At 49.1% G+C, this 21,426-nt stretch overlaps 1 protein-coding gene and 2 pseudogenes across 3 annotated transcripts in view; all 3 read left to right on the top strand.

The window, feature by feature from the left end:
• The window catches only part of LOC115115555 (palmitoyltransferase ZDHHC7-like), a 52,275-nt gene extending 43,789 nt beyond the window's left edge, over positions 1-8,486 (top strand). For all 3 annotated transcript variants that reach the window (XM_065016890.1, XM_065016889.1, XM_065016888.1), the window contains 2 exons: positions 1,925-2,055; positions 6,096-8,486. In XM_065016890.1, the coding sequence (XP_064872962.1) occupies positions 1,925-2,055; positions 6,096-6,275 (311 nt within the window). In that variant the 3' untranslated portion in view covers positions 6,276-8,486. The remainder of the gene's footprint in view (positions 1-1,924; positions 2,056-6,095) is intronic.
• Positions 7,069-9,405, top strand: LOC135571080 (uncharacterized; annotated as a pseudogene).
• A 42-nt stretch (positions 9,406-9,447) lies between these two features.
• LOC135571075 (uncharacterized) lies at positions 9,448-10,669 on the top strand (annotated as a pseudogene).
• Positions 10,670-21,426: the final 10,757 nt, after the last annotated feature.

The raw sequence follows: 21,426 nt of genomic DNA, 5'->3' as shown, positions 1-21,426 counted from the left end.
CTAAGCCAAGATTCAGACACAGCTAGGACATCCGCGTTGGCAGAGTGTGGTAAAGCAGTGAATAAAACAAACTTGAGGAGGCTTCTTATGTTAAAATGCATGAAACCAAGGCTTTTACGATTACAGAAGTCATCAAAAGAGAGAGCCCTGGGGAATAGGAGTGGAGCTAGGCACTGCAGGACCTGGATTTACCTCTACATCACCAGAGGAACAGAGGAGGAGTAGGATGAGGGTGGGGCTAAAGGTTATAAAAACTGGTCGTCTAGTACGTTCGGAACAGAGAGTAAAAGGAGCAGGTTTCTGGGCACGGAAGAATAGACTCAAGGCATAATGTACAGACAAGGGTATGGTAGGATGTGAATACAGTGGAGGTAAACCTAGGCATTGAGTAACGATGAGAGGGGTATTGTCTCTAGAGACCCCTTTTAAACCAGTTGAGGTCACCGCATGTGTGGGAGGTGGAACAAAATGGTTAGCTGAGGCATATTGAGCAGGGCTGGAGGCTCCACAGTGAAATAAGACCGTAATCACTAACCAAAACAGCGATGGACAAGGCATGTTAAAAGGGAGAGGCGTGCGTAGCCGAGTGATCATGGGGTCTAGTGAGTAGCTGGGCGAGCTGGAGACACGGTGATTCAGACAGCTTGTGGGCCGGGGCTAGCAGACTCGCAGAAGAGCCTTATGCATGGAAGAGTCAGTTGTAGCCCCCTCGTGTGGTTACGTCGACAGACCAGTCGTGACGGATCGGCAGGGCTCCGTGTAATAAAAGGGTCCAGGCCAATTGGCAAAATAGGTATTGTATCCCAAGTGGCTGATGGACCTCTTCAGCTTACTGGGGGATGGGCCTAGCACAGGCTAGCTCCAGGCTAATTGTTGCTTTCTTCGGAACAGAGACGTTAGCCAGGGGGTAGCCCTTGGATAGCCGCTAGCTAGCTGTGATGATCCAGATGAGAAGGTTCAGAGCTTGCTGTAGGTATCAGTATATGTGGGGGAAAAAGAGTCCAGTAGGCTCTGGGTTGAATCGCGCTGTGCAGACTGGCAGGAGTTGTCCGGGCTAAAGGTTAGCTTATGACCGCGAGCAGTGGCTAGCTGACTACTAGCTAGTTAGCTGGCTAGCTTCTGTTGGGGATTCCGGTTCTAAAGTAAAGAAAATAGCAGATCTATACCACATTGGGTGAGGCGCGTTGCAGGAGAGTATGTTGAAGTTGAGGTTTAAAAAATATTTTTTAAATAAATGCGAAGAAAAAATATATATACACTGGACGCGACAAGACGAAGACAAAGATGCATGACTGCTACGCCATCTTGGATATGATGATGAAATAATGAGGATGATGATGATGAAATAATGAGGATGATGATGATGATGATGATGATGAAATAATGAGGATGATGATGATGAAATAATGAGGATGATGATGAAATAATGAGGATGATGATGATGATGATGATGATGAAATAATGAGGATGATGATGATGATGATGAAATAATGAGGATGATGATGATGATGATGAAGATTGATGATAATGATGTTTATAATAATGATGATGATGATGATACATTTGATTTGAAATGCTTTTAAATGTTAATAGAACCTTTATGATCAGAGGACAAAATAATGACACCCCTCTCCTCCTCTGTCAAAATAATGACACCCCTCTCCTCCTCTGTCAAAATAATGACACCCCTCTCCTCCTCTGACAAAATAATGACACCCCTCTCCTCCTCTGTCAAAATAATGACACCCCTCTCCTCCTCTGACAAAATAATGACACCCCTCTCCTCCTCTGTCAAAATAATGACACCCCTCTCCTCCTCTGTCAAAATAATGACACCCCTCTCCTCCTCTGACAAAATAATGACACTTCTCTCCTCTGTCAAAATAATGACACCTCTCTCCTCTCCCACAAATCCATCTCCCAGAATGCACCGACTTCTCTCCGCCAGTGGCGGTGATGCTGATGATCTTCCTCTGTCTGGAGGCCTTCCTCTTCCTCACCTTCACCGTGGTGATGTTCGGAACGCAGATACACTCCATCTGCAACGACGAGACGGTGAGGCACCAAGCTCTGTGGTCGTCACCACTTAAAGGAAGTGTCAAGGTTAACACATTATTACTGACACCGTCCAGCCTGCAGTGGTGGAAAAAGCTCTCAATTGTCATACTTGTCATACTTGAGTAAAAGTAAAGATACTTTAATAGATAATGAATCAAGTAAAAGTGAAAGTCACCCAGTGAAATACTACTTGAGTAAAAGTCACCCAGTGAAATACTACTTGAGTGAAAGTCACCCAGTAAAATACTACTTGAGTGAAAGTCACCCAGTAAAATACTACTTGAGTGAAAGTCACCCAGTAAAATACTACTTGAGTAAAAGTCACCTGGTAAAATATTACTTGAGTAAAAGTCACCTGGTAAACTACTACTTGAGTAAAAGTGAAAGTCACCCAGGTAAAATACTACTTGAGTAAAAGTCACCTGGTAAAATACTAGAGTGAAAGTCACCCAGTAAAATACTACTTGAGTAAAGGTATTTGGTTTTAAATGTACGTACGTATCGAAAGTAAATGGACAAGTACAGTTGAAGTCGGAAGTTTACATACACTTAGGTTGGACTCATTAAAACTCGTTTTTCAACCAGTCCACACATTTCTTGTTAACAAACTATAGTTTTGGCAAGTCGGTTAGGACATCTACTTTGTGCATGACACAAGTCATTGTTCCACCAATTATTTACAGACAGATTATTTCACTTATAATTCACTGTATCACAATGCCAGTGGGTCAGAAGTTTACATACACTAAGTTGACTGTGCCTTTAAACAGCTTGGAAAATTGCAGAAAATTATGTCATCGCTTTAGAAGCTTCTGATAGGCTAATTAACATCCATTTGAATCAATTGGAGGTGTACCTGTGGATCTATTTCAAGGCCTAGCTTCAAACTCAGTGCCTCTTTGCTTGACATCATTGGAAAATCAAAAGAAATCAGCCAAGACCTCTGGTTCATCTTTGGGAGCATTTTCCAAACACCTGAAGATACCACGTTCATCTGTACAAACAATAGTACGCAAGTATAAACACCATGGGACCAAGCAGCCGTCATACCGCTCAGGAAGAAGACGCATTCTGTCTCCTAGAGATGAACGTACTTTGGTGCATAAAGTGCAAATCAATCCCAGAACAGCAGCAAAGGACCTTGTGAAAATGCTGGAGGAAACAGGTACAAAAGTATCTATATCCACAGTAAAACGAGTCCTATATCAACATAACCTGAAAGGCCACTCAGCAAGGAAGAAGCCACTGCTCCAAAACCGCCATAAAAAAGCCAGACTACGGTTTGCAACTGCACATGGGGACAAAGATTGTACTTCTTGGAGAAATGTCCTCTGATCTGATGAAACAAACATAGAACTGTTTGGCCATAATGACCATCATCATGTTTGGAGGAAAAAGGGGGAAGCTTGCGAGCCGAAGAACACCATCCCAACCATGAAGCACGGGGGTGGCAGCATCATGTTGTGGGGGTGCTTTGCTGCAGGAGGGACTGGTGCACTTCACAAAATAGATGACCTCATGAGAAGGAAAATTATGTGGATATATTGAAGCAACATCTCAAGACATCAGTTAAAGCTTGGTCGCAAAATGGGTCTTCCAAATGGACAATGACCCCAAGCATACTTCCAAAGTTGTGGAAAAATGGCTTAAGGACAACAAAGTCAAGGTATTGGAGTGGCCATCATAAAGCCCTGACCTCAATCCTATTGAAAATGTGTGGGCAGAACTGAAAAAGCGTGTGCGAACAAGGAGGCCTACAAACCTGACTCAGTTACACCAGCTCTGTCAGGAGGAATGGGCCAAAATTCACCCAACTTATTGTGTGAAGCTTGTGGAAGGCTACCTGAAACGTTTGACCCAAGTTAAACCATTTAAAGGCAATGCTACCAAATACTAATTGAGTGTATCTGAACATCTGACCCACTGGGAATGTGATGAAAGAAATAAAAGCTGAAATAAATCATTCTCTCTACTATTATTCTGACATTTCACATTCTTAAAATAAAGTGGGGATTCTAACTGACCTAAGACAGGGAATTTATACTAGGATTAAATGTCAGGAATTGTGAAGAACTGAGTTTAAAAACCTCTTACAGCTCCCCCCTCCGCCTGAAGACATACCCAAATCTAACTGCCTGTAGCTCAGGCACAGAAGCAAGTGTTCAAATGTTCATAAATGACCAGCATGATCCAATAATAATAAGGCAGAACAGTTGAAACTGGAGCAGCAGCACGGCCAGGTGGACTGGGGACAGCAAGGAGTCATCATGTCAGGTAGTCCTGAGGCATGGTCCTAGGGCTCAGGTCCTCCGAGAGAGAGAGAGAAAGAGAGAATTAGAGAGAGCATACTTAAATTCACACAGGACACCGGATAGGACAGGAGAAGTACTCCAGATATAACAAACTGACCCTAGCCCCCCGACACAAACTACTGCAGCATAAATACTGGAGGCTGAGACAGGAGGGGTCAGGAGACACTGTGGCCCCATCCGATGACACCCCCGTACAGGGCCAAACAGGAAGGATATAACCCCACTCACTTTGCCAAAGCACAGCCCCCACACCACTAGAGGGATATCTTCAACCACCAACTTACCATCCTGAGACAAGGCCGAGTATAGCCCACAAAGATCTCCGCCATGGGCACAACCCAAGGGGGGGGCACCAACCCAGACAGGAAGATCACATCAGTGACTCAACTCACTCAAGTGACGCACCCCTCCTAGGGACGGTATGGAAGAGCCCTAGTAAGCCAGTGACTCAGCCCCTGTAATAGGAGATGACTCAGACCCTGAGTCATCTCCTAGTCTGACTGGACTACAGATCATTCTGGTCCCTGAGTCATCTCCTAGTCTGACTGGACTACAGATCATTCTGGTCCCTGAGTCATCTCCTAGTCTGACTGGACTACAGATCATTCTGGTCCCTGAGTCATCTCCTAGTCTGACTGGACTACAGATCATTCTGGTCCCTGAGTCATCTCCTAGTCTGACTGGACTACAGATCATTCTGGTCCCTGAGTCATCTCCTAGTCTGACTGGACTACAGATCATTCTGGTCCCTGAGTCATCTCCTAGTCTGACTGGACTACAGATCATTCTGGTCCCTGAGTCATCTCCTAGTCTGACTGGACTACAGATCATTCTGGTCCCTGAGTCATCTCCTAGTCTGACTGGACTACAGATCATTCTGGTTCCTGAGTCATCTCCTAGTCTGACTGGACTACAGATCATTCTGGTCCCTGAGTCATCTCCTAGTCTGACTGGACTACAGATCATTCTGGTCCCTGAGTCATCTCCTAGTCTGACTGGACTACAGATCATTCTGGTCCCTGAGTCATCTCCTAGTCTGACTGGACTACAGATCATTCTGGTCCCTGAGTCATCTCCTAGTCTGACTGGACTACAGATCATTCTGGTCCCTGAGTCATCTCCTAGTCTGACTGGACTACAGATCATTCTGGTCCCTGAGTCATCTCCTAGTCTGACTGGACTACAGATCATTCTGGTCCCTGAGTCATCTCCTAGTCTGACTGGACTACAGATCATTCTGGTCCCTGAGTCATCTCCTAGTCTGACTGGACTACAGATCATTCTGGTCCCTGAGTCATCTCCTAGTCTGACTGGACTACAGATCATTCTGGTCCCTGAGTCATCTCCTAGTCTGACTGGACTACAGATCATTCTGGTCCCTGAGTCATCTCCTAGTCTGACTGGACTACAGATCATTCTGGTCCCTGAGTCATCTCCTAGTCTGACTGGACTACAGATCATTCTGGTCCCTGAGTCATCTCCTAGTCTGACTGGACTACAGATCATTCTGGTCCCTGAGTCATCTCCTAGTCTGACTGGACTACAGATCATTCTGGTCCAACTCCTTCAGTTTTCCCCTGATATCCATGAACAAATAGAACAAAATGTCTGTCCTGAATCGACCTAGTTGAGGCAGCAGTAGCACGGTTTCATTAAAATAGTGTGTTGACTAAAGTGTCTGTCTGTTGTCTGTGTCTGTCTGTCGGTGTCTGTTTCATCTCCCAGGAGATCGAGCGTCTGAAGAATGAGAAGCCGACGTGGGAGCGGCGTGTGCGCTGGGAGGGGATGAAGGCCGTGTTCGGAGGCCCGCCCTCCTTCCTCTGGTTCAACCCATTCACCGGCCTGCGTCTGCGGCGCCTACTGATGACACGTACACGCCGTAGTGGTGTGGAGTTCTCTGTCTGAGGGCTGAGCAGCCAAACACAGCTCTTCACCGTCTGATACCCCCGGACCTCTCTGGACCGTCTGGTACCCCCGGACCTCTCTGGACCGTCTGATACCCCCGGACCTCTCTGGACCGTCTGATACCTCTGGACTGTCTGGTACCCCGGACCTCTCTGGACCGTCTGATACCCCCGGACCTCTCTGGACCGTCTGGTACCCCCGGACCTCTCTGGACCGTCTGATACTCCCGGACCGTCTGGTACCCCGGACCTCTCTGGACCGTCTGATACCCCCGGACCTCTCTGGACCGTTGAACACATCATGGGGGTTCTGGTGGTACCTCTGGACTGATAGGATGGGGGTGTGATCTGTGACCTACGTAATGTAGAACAGCTGTACCCCCCCCATACACACTACAGGGGCTCCCCTGAAGTCCCTGACTCTCTGCCCTTAGAAAAAGTGCTTCCAGCATGGCTGTCTCCACCCCACTGACAGGGAGACCTGTATCTGGGTCTGTCCTCCACACAGAGAGACTAGGGCTTTATCTGGGTCTGTCCTCCACACAGAGAGACTAGGGCTTTATCTGGGTCTGTCTGTCCACATAGAGAGACTAGGGCTTTATCTGGGTCAGAGTGTCCACACAGAGAGAGTAGGGCTTTATCTGGGTCTGTCCTCCACACAGAGAGACTAGGGCTTTATCTGGGTCTGTCCTCCACACAGAGAGACTAGGGCTTTATCTGGGTCTGTCCTACACACAGAGAGCCTTGGGCTTTATCTGGGTCAGTCTGTCCACACAGAGAGACTAGGGCTGAATATGGGTCAGTCTGTCCACACAGCGAGACTAGGGCTTTATCTGGGTCAGTCTGTCCACACAGCGAGACTAGGGCTGAATATGTTTCTGGGCCTGTCCTCTACACAGAGAGACTAGGGCTGAATATGGGTCTGTATCTGGGTCAGTCTGTCCACACAGAGAGACTAGGGCTGAATATGGGTTTGTATCTGGGTCAGTCTGTCCACACAGAGAGACTAGGGCTGAATATGCTTCTGGGTCTGTATCTGGGTCAGTCCTCTACACAGAGAGACTAGGGCTAAATATGGGTCTGGGTCTGTCCTCCACACAGACTAGGGCTTTATCTGGGTCTGTATCTGGGTCAGTCCTCCACACAGAGAGACTAGGGCTTTATCTGGGTCTGTATCTGGGTCAGTCCTCTACACACAGAGACTAGGGCTGAATATGAGTCTGTATCTGGGTCAGTCTGTCCACACAGCGAGACTAGGGCTTTATCTGGGTCTGTATCTGGGTCAGTCCTCCACACAGAGAGACTGGGGCTGAATCTCAAGCTGAACCCTTGGCCGCTAATCCTTTTGTGTTTGATAGTGATCACTCAACTGCCACTGTTCTGGGACAGGGAGAGACCAGCCTGCCCTCCTCTGCTGTGAGTCCCATTCAGTCAGTCAGCCAGCCAGCCAGCCAGTCAGTCAGTCAGCCAGTCAGCCAGTCAGTCAATCAGTCAGTCAGCCAGCCAGCCAGTCAGTCAATCAGCCAGTCAGCCAGCCAGTCAGTCAGTCAATCAGTCAGCCAGTCAGTCAATCAGCCAGTCAGTCAGTCAATCAGTCAGCCAGCCAGTCAGCCAGCCAGCCAGTCAATCAGCCAGTCAATCAGTCAGCCAGCCAGCCAGTCAGCCAGTTTGCTTTTTTAAGGAGCTCCTCTTCTGTCTTTTTGATGAAGAACCTGCAGTATGGAACTGTCGAGGTGTCACTCACAATCATTGTTCTACTCTGAAGACACTGAGTTGTGATTGGACGTTAAACAGGATTTGTCTAGGACACCCAATGGACAGACAGGACAGGGGTGAAATGACGTTCTGAGTTAACTACACTCCAGGACTTGTCTAGGACACCCAATGGACAGACAGGACAGGGGTGAAATGACGTTCTGAGTTAACTACACTCCAGGACTTGTCTAGGACACCCAATGGACAGACAGGACAGGGGTGAAATGACGTTCTGAGTTAACTACACTCCAGGACTTGTCTAGGACACCCAATGGACAGACAGGACAGGGGTGAAATGACGTTCGGGGGAGGTTCTACCAGAATTGAGCAAATCCGAAACGCTGAAAAATGTATTTTTGTTGATTCTTTGTATTTTGTCTCATTGGTTGTTTTTCCTCCTTGGTTAGGAGCTGCTACAGTGTTTCCCAAGTCCCCCCCTTTACCAGTGTTTCCCAAGTCCCCCTTCACCAGTGTTTCCCAAGTCCCCCCTTTACCAGTGTTTCCCAAGTCCCCCTTTACCAGTGTTTCCCAAGTCCCCCTTTACCAGTGTTTCCCAAGTCCCCCTTTACCAGTGTTTCCCAAGTCCCCCCCTTTACCAGTGTTTCCCAAGTCCCCCTTTACCAGTGTTTCCCAAGTCCCCCCTTTACCAGTGTTTCCCAAGTCCCCCTTTACCAGTGTTTCCCAAGTCCCCCTTTACCAGTGTTTCCCAAGTCCCCCCTTTACCAGTGTTTCCCAAGTCCCCCTTTACCAGTGTTTCCCAAGTCCCCCCTTTACCAGTGTTTCCCAAGTCCCCCTTTACCAGTGTTTCCCAAGTCCCCCTTTACCAGTGTTTCCCAAGTCCCCCCTTTACCAGTGTTTCCCAAGTCCCCCTTTACCAGTGTTTCCCAAGTCCCCCTTTACCAGTGTTTCCCAAGTCCCCCCTTTACCAGTGTTTCCCAAGTCCCCCCTTTACCAGTGTTTCCCAAGTCCCCCCCTTTACCAGTGTTTCCCAAGTCCCCCCTTTACCAGTGTTTCCCAAGTCCTCCCCTTTACCAGTGTTTCCCCCCAAGTCCCCCTTTACCAGTGTTTCCCAAGTCCTCCCCTTTACCAGTGTTTCCCAAGTCCCCCTTTACCAGTGTTTCCCAAGTCCTCCCCTTTACCAATGTTTCCCAGACCCCAAGTCCTGTCCCCCCCTTTACCAATGTTTCCCAGACCCCAAGTCCCCCTTTACTAATGTTTCCCAAGTCCCCCTTTACCAGTGTTTCCCAAGTCCCCCTTTACCAGTGTTTCCCAAGTCCCCCCTTTACCAGTGTTTCCCAAGTCCTCCCCTTTACCAATGTTTCCCAGACCCCAAGTCCTGTCCCCCTTTACCAATGTTTCCCAGACCCCAAGTCCCCCCTTTACCAATGTTTCCCAGACCCCAAGTCCCCCCTTTACTAATGTTTCCCAAGTCCCCCCTTTACCAATGTTTCCCAGACCCCAAGTCCCCCTTTACTAATGTTTCCCAAGTCCCCCTTTACCAGTGTTTCCCAAGTCCCCCCTTTACCAGTGTTTCCCAGACCCCAAGTCCTGTCCCCCTTTACCAATGTTTCCCAGACCCCAAGTCCCCCCCTTTACCAATGTTTCCCAGACCCCAAGTCCCCCTTTACTAATGTTTCCCAAGTCCTCCCCTTTACCAATGTTTCCCAGACCCCAAGTCCTGTCCCCCTTTACCAATGTTTCCCAGACCCCAAGTCCTGTCCCCCTTTACCAATGTTTCCCAGACCCCAAGTCCCCCTTTACCAATGTTTCCCAGACCCCAAGTCCCCCCTTTACTAATGTTTCCTAAGTCCCCCTTTACCAGTGTTTCCCAAGTCCCCCCTTTACCAGTGTTTCCCAAGTCCCCCCTTTACCAGTGTTTCCCAGACCCCAAGTCCCCCTTTACCAATGTTTCCCAGACCCCAAGTCCTGTCCCCCCCCTTTACCAATGCTTCCCATACTTGGAGCTTTGGCGTTTGTCCCAACTGGCACCCTATTCCCTATATAGTGCACTACTTTAGACCAGAGCCCTATGGAAGTGCATTATTTAGGGAGCCAGTTGGAACACACAGCCTTTAATGAAATCTTCATTGGTGAAGCGATGGGTCTGTCAACCAATAGGAAGCTTGTAGTGACAGTGGGTCTGTCAACCAACAGGAAGCTTGTAGTGACAGTGGGTCTGTCAACCAATAGGAAGCTTGTAGTGACAGTGGGTCTGTCAACCAATAGGAAGCTTGTAGTGACAGTGGGTCTGTCAACCAACAGGAAGCTTGTAGTGACAGTGGGTCTGTCAACCAACAGGAAGCTTGTAGTGACAGTGGGTCTGTCAACCAACAGGAAGCTTGTAGTGACAGTGGGTCTGTCAACCAACAGGAAGCTTGTAGTGACAGTGGGTCTGTCAACCAACAGGAAGCTTGTAGTGACAGTGGGTCTGTCAACCAACAGGAAGCTTGTAGTGACAGTGGGTCTGTCAACCAACAGGAAGCTTGTAGTGACAGTCCAATGGGTCTGTCAACCAATAGGAAGCTTGTAGTGACAGTGGGTCTGTCAACCAACAGGAAGCTTGTAGTGACAGTGGGTCTGTCAACCAACAGGAAGCTTGTAGTGACAGTGGGTCTGTCAACCAACAGGAAGCTTGTAGTGACAGTCCAATGGGTCTGTCAACCAATAGGAAGCTTGTAGTGACAGTCCAATGGGTCTGTCAACCAACAGGAAGCTTGTAGTGACAGTCCAATGGGTCTGTCAACCAACAGGAAGCTTGTAGTGACAGTCCAATGGGTCTGTCAACCAACAGGAAGCTTGTAGTGACAGTCCAATGGGTCTGTCAACCAATAGGAAGCTTGTAGTGACAGTCCAATGGGTCTGTCAACCAATAGGAAGCTTGTAGTGACAGTCCAATGGGTCTGTCAACCAATAGGAAGCTTGTAGTGACAGTCCAATGGGTCTGTCAACCAATAGGAAGCTTGTAGTGACAGTCCAATGGGTCTGTCAACCAATAGGAAGCTTGTAGTGACAGTCCAATGGGTCTGTCAACCAACAGGAAGCTTGTAGTGACAGTCCAATGGGTCTGTCAACCAACAGGAAGCTTGTAGTGACAGTCCAATGGGTCTGTCAACCAACAGGAAGCTTGTAGTGACAGTCCAATGGGTCTGTCAACCAATAGGAAGCTTGTAGTGACAGTCCAATGGGTCTGTCAACCAATAGGAAGCTTGTAGTGACAGTCCAATGGGTCTGTCAACCAACAGGAAGCTTGTAGTGACAGTCCAATGGGTCTGTCAACCAATAGGAAGCTTGTAGTGACAGTCCAATGGGTCTGTCAACCAACAGGAAGCTTGTAGTGACAGTCCAATGGGTCTGTCAACCAATAGGAAGCTTGTAGTGACAGTCCAATGGGTCTGTCAACCAATAGGAAGCTTGTAGTGACAGTCCAATGGGTCTGTCAACCAACAGGAAGCTTGTAGTGACAGTCCAATGGGTCTGTCAACCAACAGGAAGCTTGTAGTGACAGTCCAATGGGTCTGTCAACCAACAGGAAGCTTGTAGTGACAGTCCAATGGGTCTGTCAACCAACAGGAAGCTTGTAGTGACAGTCCAATGGGTCTGTCAACCAACAGGAAGCTTGTAGTGACAGTCCAATGGGTCTGTCAACCAACAGGAAGCTTGTAGTGACAGTCCAATGGGTCTGTCAACCAACAGGAAGCTTGTAGTGACAGTCCAATGGGTCTGTCAACCAACAGGAAGCTTGTAGTGACAGTCCAATGGGTCTGTCAACCAACAGGAAGCTTGTAGTGACAGTCCAATGGGTCTGTCAACCAACAGGAAGCTTGTAGTGACAGTCCAATGGGTCTGTCAACCAACAGGAAGCTTGTAGTGACAGTCCAATGGGTCTGTCAACCAACAGGAAGCTTGTAGTGACAGTCCAATGGGTCTGTCAACCAACAGGAAGCTTGTAGTGACAGTCCAATGGGTCTGTCAACCAACAGGAAGCTTGTAGTGACAGTCCAATGGGTCTGTCAACCAACAGGAAGCTTGTAGTGACAGTCCAATGGGTCTGTCAACCAACAGGAAGCTTGTAGTGACAGTCCAATGGGTCTGTCAACCAACAGGAAGCTTGTAGTGACAGTCCAATGGGTCTGTCAACCAACAGGAAGCTTGTAGTGACAGTCCAATGGGTCTGTCAACCAACAGGAAGCTTGTAGTGACAGTCCAATGGGTCTGTCAACCAACAGGAAGCTTGTAGTGACAGTCCAATGGGTCTGTCAACCAACAGGAAGCTTTTAGTGACAGTCCAATGGGTCTGTCAACCAACAGGAAGCTTGTAGTGACAGTCCAATGGGTCTGTCAACCAACAGGAAGCTTGTAGTGACAGTCCAATGGGTCTGTCAACCAACAGGAAGCTTGTAGTGACAGTCCAATGGGTCTGTCAACCAACAGGAAGCTTGTAGTGACAGTCCAATGGGTCTGTCAACCAACAGGAAGCTTGTAGTGACAGTCCAATGGGTCTGTCAACCAACAGGAAGCTTGTAGTGACAGTCCAATGGGTCTGTCAACCAACAGGAAGCTTGTAGTGACAGTCCAATGGGTCTGTCAACCAACAGGAAGCTTGTAGTGACAGTCTTTTTTACAACTGATGAAGGCTAATTCAGTCCACCATTTTGTTTCCCCCTCCTGACCTCCCTCATGATGAAGGCTAATTCAGTCCACCATTTTGTTTCCCCCTCCTGACCTCCCTCATGATGAAGGCTAATTCAGTCCACCATTTTGTTTTCCCCCTCAGCCCTCCTGACCTCCCTCATGATGAAGGCTAATTCAGTCCACCATTTTGTTTCCCCCTCAGCCCTCCTGACCTCCCTCGTGATGAAGGCTAATTCAGTCCACCATTTTGTTTCCCCCTCAGCCCTCCTGACCTCCCTCATGATGAAGGCTAATTCAGTCCACCATTTTGTTTTCCCCCTCAGCCCTCCTGACCTCCCTCATGATGAAGGCTAATTCAGTCCACCATTTTGTTTTCCCCCTCAGCCCTCCTGACCTCCCTCGTGATGAAGGCTAATTCAGTCCACCATTTTGTTTCCCCCTCAGCCCTCCTGACCTCCCTCATGATGAAGGCTAATTCAGTCCACCATTTTGTTTTCCCCCTCAGCCTCCTGACCTCCCTCATGATGAAGGCTAATTCAGTCCACCATTTTGTTTCCCCCTCAGCCCTCCTGACCTCCCTCGTGATGAAGGCTAATTCAGTCCACCATTTTGTTTCCCCCTCAGCCCTCCTGACCTCCCTCATGATGAAGGCTAATTCAGTCCACCATTTTGTTTCCCCCTCCTGACCTCCCTCATGATGAAGGCTAATTCAGTCCACCATTTTGTTTCCCCTCAGCCCTCCTGACCTCCCTCATGATGAAGGCTAATTCAGTCCACCATTTTGTTTCCCCCTCAGCCCTCCTGACCTCCCTCATGATAAAGGCTAATTCAGTCCACCATTTTGTTTCCCCCTCAGCCCTCCTGACCTCCCTCGTGATGAAGGCTAATTCAGTCCACCATTTTGTTTCCCCCTCAGCCCTCCTGACCTCCCTCATGATGAAGGCTAATTCAGTCCACCATTTTGTTTCCCCCTCAGCCCTCCTGACCTCCCTCATGATGAAGGCTAATTCAGTCCACCATTTTGTTTCCCCCTCAGCCCTCCTGACCTCCCTCATGATGAAGGCTAATTCAGTCCACCATTTTGTTTCCCCCTCAGCCCTCCTGACCTCATCTCTCTGCTGATTTAGTTGTCTTCACAACAGAGCCATTGTGACACAGGGTATTGATGATCGTCAACCACCCGTTTGTTTTATGAGATATGCGTTACCCTAATCAATACAATTAATCAATCATGCAAATATCCGCCATTGATTAATGCTGTATCTTTTAAACTGTATCCATTTTGATTTATGATTGTAGATATAATTTGTTTTAAAATAAAGAGCTTTTAGTCTGTGAACAACATGTCCCATATGTAAAAACCTGATGTGGAAAAAGGATCTCATTTATTTTACTCTCTGTGTCAGGCTGTGTGGGTAACTGGTCCTGCTGACTCCATTTGTGGTGTGTGTTTCTGTCAGGCTGTGGGGGTAACTGGTCCTGCTGACTCCATTTGTGGTGTGTGTTTCTGTCAGGCTGTGGGGGTAACTGGTCCTGCTGACTCCATTTGTGGTGTGTGTTTCTGTCAGGCTGTGGGGGTCACTGGTCCTGCTGACTCCATTTGTGGTGTGTGTTTCTGTCAGGCTGTGGGGGTAACTGGTCCTGCTGACTCCATTTGTGGTGTGTGTTTCTGTCAGGCTGTGGGGGTAACTGGTCCTGCTGACTTGTGGTGTGTGTTTCTGTCAGGCTGTGGGGGTAACTGGTCCTGCTGACTCCATTTGTGGTGTGTGTTTCTGTCAGGCTGTGGGGGTAACTGGTCCTGCTGACTCCATTTGTGGTGCGTGTTTCTGTCAGGCTGTGGGGGTAACTGGTCCTGCTGACTCCATTTGTGGTGTGTGTTTCTGTCAGGCTGTGGGGGTAACTGGTCCTGCTGACTCCATTTGTGGTGTGTGTTTCTGTCAGGCTGTGGGGGTAACTGGTAAGTAATTTATTCCACGAACAGCACAAATACTAACGGTGCGTGAAATCACCGGTCACTCGGAAAATAACGGGCGTATTAACGAACCCGGCAAACAATACCAGCCAACCAGTAACGACCTGAACATGATATACAAACAATACCAGCCAACCAGTAATGACCTGAACATGATATACAAACAATACCAGCCAACCAGTAATGACCTGAACATGATATACAAACAATACCAGCCAACCAGTAACGACCTGAACATGATATACAAACAATACCAGCCAACCAGTACGAACACCGGGGCCTCACTGCGGTGGCGGTCTGTGCTCGCTTTCTGACGCCTCATGGCCCGCTGAAGGTTCACATGAGCTGCGTCCCATGTCTCCTCCGAGCGCCTAAACCAGTCGTCCACCGCAGGAACCTCGATCTGGCTCTGATGCCACGGCGCCATAACCGGCTGGTAACCCAGTACGCACTGGAAAGGGGAGAGGTTAGTAGAGGAGAGGCGGAGCGAGTTCTGGGCCATCTCTGCCCAGGGTATGAGCCCGGCCGGTCCTGGCAATAAGACCGCAGAAACCTACCCACATCCCGGTTCACTCTCTCCACCTGCCCATCACTCTCGGGGTGAAAACCTGAGGTAAGACTAACCGAGATCCCCAGACGTTCCATGAACGCTCTCCAGACCCTTGACGTGAACTGGGGACCCCGATCAGACACTATATCCTCAGGCACCTCATAGTGCCGGATGACGTGAGTAAACAGGGCCTCCGCAGTCAGTAGGGCAGTAGGGAGACCGGGTAAAGGGAGGAGACGACAGGACTTGGAAAAACAATCCACAACGACCAGGATGGTGGTGTTACCCTGTGAAGGAGGAAGATCGGTGTGGAAATCCACGGCCGTTGTGGAACGGGGTTGTAACTTCCCTCTGGGCAGGTGTCTGGGAGCCTTGCACTGAGCGCACGCCGAGCAGGAGGAGACATAAACCCTCACGTCCTTAGCTACAGTGGACCACCAGTACTTCCCACTAAGACAGCGCACTGTCTGACCGATGCCCGGATGACCAGAGGAGGGTGACGTATGGGCCCAATAGATCAAACGGTCGCAGACAGCAGACGGAACGTACAGACACCCAGCGGGACACTGGACGGGAGCGGGCTCTGCACGTAACGCCTGCTCAATGTCCGCGTCCAGCTCCCAAACTACCGGCGCCACCAGGCAGGAGGCCGGGAGTATGGGGGTGGGATCCATGGGCCTCTGGGTCATACAGCCGGGACAATGCCACCAGGCAGGAGGCGGGGAGTATGGGGGTGGGATCCATGGGCCGCTCCTCTGTCATACAGCCGGGACAATGCCACCAGGCAGGAGGCGGGGAGTATGGGGGTGGGATCCATGGGCCGCTCCTCTGTCATACAGCCGGGATAATGCCACCAGGCAGGAGGCGGGGAGTATGGGGGTGGGATCCATGGGCCTCTGGGTCATAAAGCCGGGACAATGCCACCAGGCAGGAGGCGGGAGTATGGGGGTGGGATCCATGGGCCGCTCCTCTGTCATACAGCCGGGACAATGCCACCAGGCAGGAGGCGGGGAGTATGGGGGTGGGATCCATGGGCCGCTCCTCTGTCATACAGCCGGGATAATGCCACCAGGCAGGAGGCGGGGAGTATGGGGGTGGGATCCATGGGCCGCTGGGTCATACAGCCGGGACAATGCGTCTTAACGTTCTGGGAACCTGGTCTGTAGGAAAGGGTGAAAACAAAACGGGTGAAGAACATGGCCCACCTTGCCTGGCGAGGGTTCAGTCTCCTCACCGCCCGGATGTACTCCTGATTGGTCAGTCCAGATGAGAAAAGGTTGTTTATCCCCCTCAAGCCAATGTCTCCACGCCTTCAAGGCCTTGACGACAGCCAACAGCTCCTGTTCCCCCACGTCATAGTTTCGCTCCGCCGGGCTGAGCTTCTTCGAGAAGAAGGCACAGGGGCGGAGCTTTGGTGGCGTACCCGAGCGCTGAGAGAGCACGGTTCCTATCCCAGCCTCAGACTCGTCCATCTCCACTATGAACGCCAAAGAGGGATCCGGATGAGCCAGCACCGTAGCCGAGGTGAACAGAGCCTTCAGGTGACCAAAAGCCCTGTCCGCCTCAGCCGACCACTGCAAACGCACTGACCCCCTTCAGCAGTGAGGTAATGGGAGCTGCTACCTGACCAAAGCCCCAGATAAACCTCTGGTAGTAGTTGGCAAACACTAAAAACCTGCACTTCCTTTACCGTGGTGGGAGTCGGCCAATTACGCACGGCTGAAATGCGGTCACTGTCCATCTCCACCCCTGACGTGGAAATGCGGTACCCTAGAAAGGAGACGGACTGTTGGAAGTACAGACATTTCTCAGCCTTGAGGTACAGGTCATCCCCCAACAGTCGACCAAGCACCTTGCGCACCAGGGACACATGCTCGGAGCGTGTAGTGGAGTATATCAGAATGTCATATCAGAATGTCGTCGATATACAGCACCACACCCTGCCCGTGCAGGTCCCGGAAAATCTTGTCTACAAAGGCCTGGAAGACTGATTGAGCATTCATCAACCCATACGGCATGACTGGGTACTCATAGTGCCCAGAGGTGGTACTAAATGCCATCTTCCACTCGTCCCCCTCCCGGATACGCACCGGGTTGTAAGCGCTCCTGAGATCCAATTTTGTGAAGAAGCGCGCCCCGTGCATTGACTCGATCGCACTGGCGATGAGAGGTAGCGGGTAACTGTACCTCACAGTGATTTGGTTGATGCCTTGATAGTCAATACACGGTTGCAGACCTCCATCCTTTTTTTTTCACAAAAATAAACTTGAGGAGGCAGGTGAAGTGGAAGGCCGAATGTGCCCCTGCCCCAGAGATTCGGAGACATGTGTTTCCATAGCCGCTGTCTTCTCTTGCGACAGGGGATACACGTGACTCCTGGGAAGTGCTGCATCTAACAGGAGATTTATCGCACAGTCCCCCCGTCGATGGGGTGGTAATTGAGTCGCCTTCTTTTTACAGAAGGAGAGTGACAAATCAGCATATTCAGAGGGGATGCGCATGGTGGAGATCAAATCAAATCAAATTTATTTATATAGCCCTTCGTACATCAGCTGATATCTCAAAGTGCTGTACAGAAACCCAGCCTAAAACCCCAAACAGCAAGCAATGCAAGTGTGGACTTCCCACTGTAGTAGCACCGACGGAAACCCCTACACACCTCTCCAAGCACTTTCTTGACCACCCTGGGAGAGCCCTCTGTTGCCACGAAATAGTGGGGTCATGACAGGCCAACCAGGGTAGGCCCAGCACCACGGGAAACGCAGGAGAATCAATAAGGAAGATACTAATTCTCTCCTTGTGACCATCCTGCGTAACCATGCCCAGTGGAGCGGTGGCCTCCCTAATCAGCCCTGACCCTAATGGTCGACTATCTAGGGCGGGCACAGGGAAAGGCATATCCACAGGAACAATGGGGATCCCTAAACTATGGGTAAATGATCTGTCAATAAAATTCCCAGCTGCGCTTGAATACATTTACATTTACATTTAAGTCATTTAGCAGACGCTCTTATCCAGAGCGACTTACAAATTGGTGCATTCACCTTATGACATCCAGTGGAACAGTAGTGCATCTAAATCTTTTAAGGGGGGGGGGGGGTGAGAGGGATTACTTTATCCTATCCTAGGTATTCCTTAAAGAGGTGGGGTTTCAGGTGTCTCCGGAAGGTGGTGATTTAAGTGGTAAGTGGTTACTGAGAGTAGAAGAGTTAGTCATATAGCTGGATGAACTGTCTCTGTTGTGGAATGGGAAACTGTATAGCACTGTAGAACTGAGGGCAATTCCATGGTAATTTCTTCCTATGGCTTCCACTAGATGTCACCAGTCTTTAGAAATTGTTTCATGCTCGTTTTTTTATTTTTTAAATGAAGTATTCGTATTCTTTCGAAGTATTCCTCAGAAGGACTGGTCTTTTGGCGCGTGAATGAATGAGTGCTCCTCGTTCTTTTTCTCCGGTATTGATCACAGTTTATTCAGTCTTAAATTTGATTGATTATTTACATATTAGGGTAACGGAGGTTGGATTAATGTTGTTTGAATTGTTTGGATGAAGTTTACAGGTAACTTTTTAGATTACTTTGAAGGCATGTTGGGCAAGTTGGAACAGGTGTGTTTCTGAATCAAACACGCCAAATAAACTGACATTTGAGATAAAAAGGAGGACTATCGAACAAAACGACCATTCATTGTGTAACTGGGACTCTTTGGATTGCAAAAAGATGAAGATCTTCAAAGGTAAGTGATTTATTTTTTCGCTATTTCTGACTTTCGTTTTGCCTCTGCTTGGTTGAAAAACGTTTGTGGCGCTCTCCGGTGAGGGCACGCACTTGGTTATTCATCTCCGGGGAATGAACATACTATTTTCCATCTTAAATTTGATTGTTTATTTACATATTAGGGTACCTAAGGATTGATAAGAACGTTGTTTGACTTGTTGAATCTATGAATCTACGAGCGCCTTATGCGGGTAAATCTCAGTAAAATTATTAAACAAAAACCTGTGAGCAACAGGGGGCTCTGGGTGAGCCTTGCACCGACTCACCTGGGGTGACACGCCTCGACTCCTAGAGGAACCTCTCCAGCACCGACCGGCAGTGTGCCCTCTGCAGCCACAGATGGTGCATGGATCGACCCTCCGGTCTCCCTAAGTGCAGCACCTCCCAGCTCCATGGGCGTCGGAGCGGTGGTGCTGGGGGATGGAATCGACAGGCCCCGATCTGGACGTCTGCGGGTAGCCAGCTGGTTATCCAACCTTATGGACATGTCCACCAGCTGGTTATCCAACCTTATGGACATGTCCACCAGCAGGTTGTCCAACCTTATGGACATGTCCACCAGCTGGTTATCCAACCTTATGGACATGTCCACCAGCTGGTTATCCAACCTTATGGACATGTCCACCAGCTGGTTATCCAACCTTATGGACATGTCCACCAGCTGGTTATCCAACCTTATGGACATGTCCACCAGCTGGTCGAAGGTCAGAGTTGTGTCCCTACAGGCCAACTCCCGACGGACGTCCTCACGCAAACTACCCTGAGGGTCTGTAGGATGTGTCTCTGAAGACAACACAAGCCTTTCATTAAAATGTTGTAATGAGAATGTATGTTATTTAGATACTTATACGATAGGATGAAGGGAACTGAAAGACGGAGGGAAGTTGGGACGGAGGGAACACTGAAAGACGGAGGAAACACTGAAAGACGGAGGGAACACTGAAAGACGGAGGAAACACTGAAAGACGGAGGGGAACACTGAAAGACGGAGGGGAACACTGAAAGACGGAGGGAACACTGAAAGACGGAGGGAACACTGAAAGACGGAGGGAACACTGATAGACGGAGGGAAGTTGGGACAGAGGGAACACTGAAAGACAGAGGGAACACTGAAAGACGGAGGGAACACTGAAAGACGGAGGGAAGTTGGGACAGAGGGAACACTGAAAGACGGAGGGAACACTGAAAGACGGAGGGAACACTGAAAGACGGAGGGAACACTGAAAGACGGAGGGAACACTGAAAGACGGAGGGAACACTGAAAGACGGAGGGAACACTGAAAGACGGAGGGAAGTTGGGATGGAGGGAACACTGATAGACGGAGGGAAGTTGGGACGGAGGGAACACTGAAAGACGGAGGGAAGTTGGGATGGAGGGAACACTGATAGACGGAGGGAAGTTGGGACGGAGGGAACACTGAAAGACGGAGGGAACACTGAAAGACGGAGGGAACACTGAAAGACGGAGGGAAGTTGGGACGGAGGGAACACTGAAAGACGGAGGGAAGTTGGGATGGAGGGAACACTGATAGACGGAGGGAAGTTGGGACGGAGGGAACACTGAAAGACGGAGGGAAGTTGGGATGGAGGGAACACTGATAGACGGAGGGAAGTTGGGACGGAGGGAACACTGAAAGACGGAGGGAACACTGAAAGACGGAGGGAACACTGAAAGACGGAGGGAAGTTGGGACGGAGGGAACACTGAAAGACGGAGGGAAGTTGGGACGGAGGGAACACTGATAGACGGAGGGAAGTTGGGACGGAGGGAACACTGAAAGACGGAGGGAACACTGAAAGACGGAGGGAACACTGAAAGACGGAGGGAACACTGAAAGACGGAGGGAAGTTGGGACGGAGGAAACACTGAAAGACAACGGATCTGTCCCAATGGTACCCTATTCCCTATATAGTGCACTGCTTTAAAACATGACGCTGAGGGCTCTGGTCCAAAGTAGTGCACTATATAGGGAATAGGGTGCCATAGGGCATAATAATGATCATAATCTTGTGATTATTGTGACTTTTGCCATTGTCAGTGTTTGTAAGCTCGTGCGGTCTAAAATTAATCTATAATGTATGCTATCCATTTGTTGTTTGTATGCTGTTCTTTGTATGACATTTTAATATTTGAGAACGAACCAATGATATTAGGCCACTCTTGGCCATGATTACATACACCTGTGTCATTTGACACTACATAAACTAGTCATCCCGCAGTGTTTGTGATTATACCCTGATGAAGACAGCTTGTCTGTCCAAACTTTGGATATTACATTTTTGCATCGGAGCTCCTTTCTCCTTTCTTTATCAAGACCTTTCTTTGATAAACAGGAAACTGTTGACAAACTTAACAGAGTTGCAGTTCGTGACACTCAAACCGGTGTGCCTGTTATCTACTACCAATTATTGAAAGATGTTTTTAAATGTGTCTTAAATTGTCTTTATAATGTGTTGCTTTGCATGA

This window comes from Oncorhynchus nerka, unplaced genomic scaffold, assembly GCF_034236695.1.
Source record: "Oncorhynchus nerka isolate Pitt River unplaced genomic scaffold, Oner_Uvic_2.0 unplaced_scaffold_788, whole genome shotgun sequence".
Taxonomy (NCBI): domain Eukaryota; kingdom Metazoa; phylum Chordata; class Actinopteri; order Salmoniformes; family Salmonidae; genus Oncorhynchus; species Oncorhynchus nerka.
Note: the sequence above shows the minus strand (reverse complement) of the source record. Positions and strands in the feature narration are given on the sequence as shown.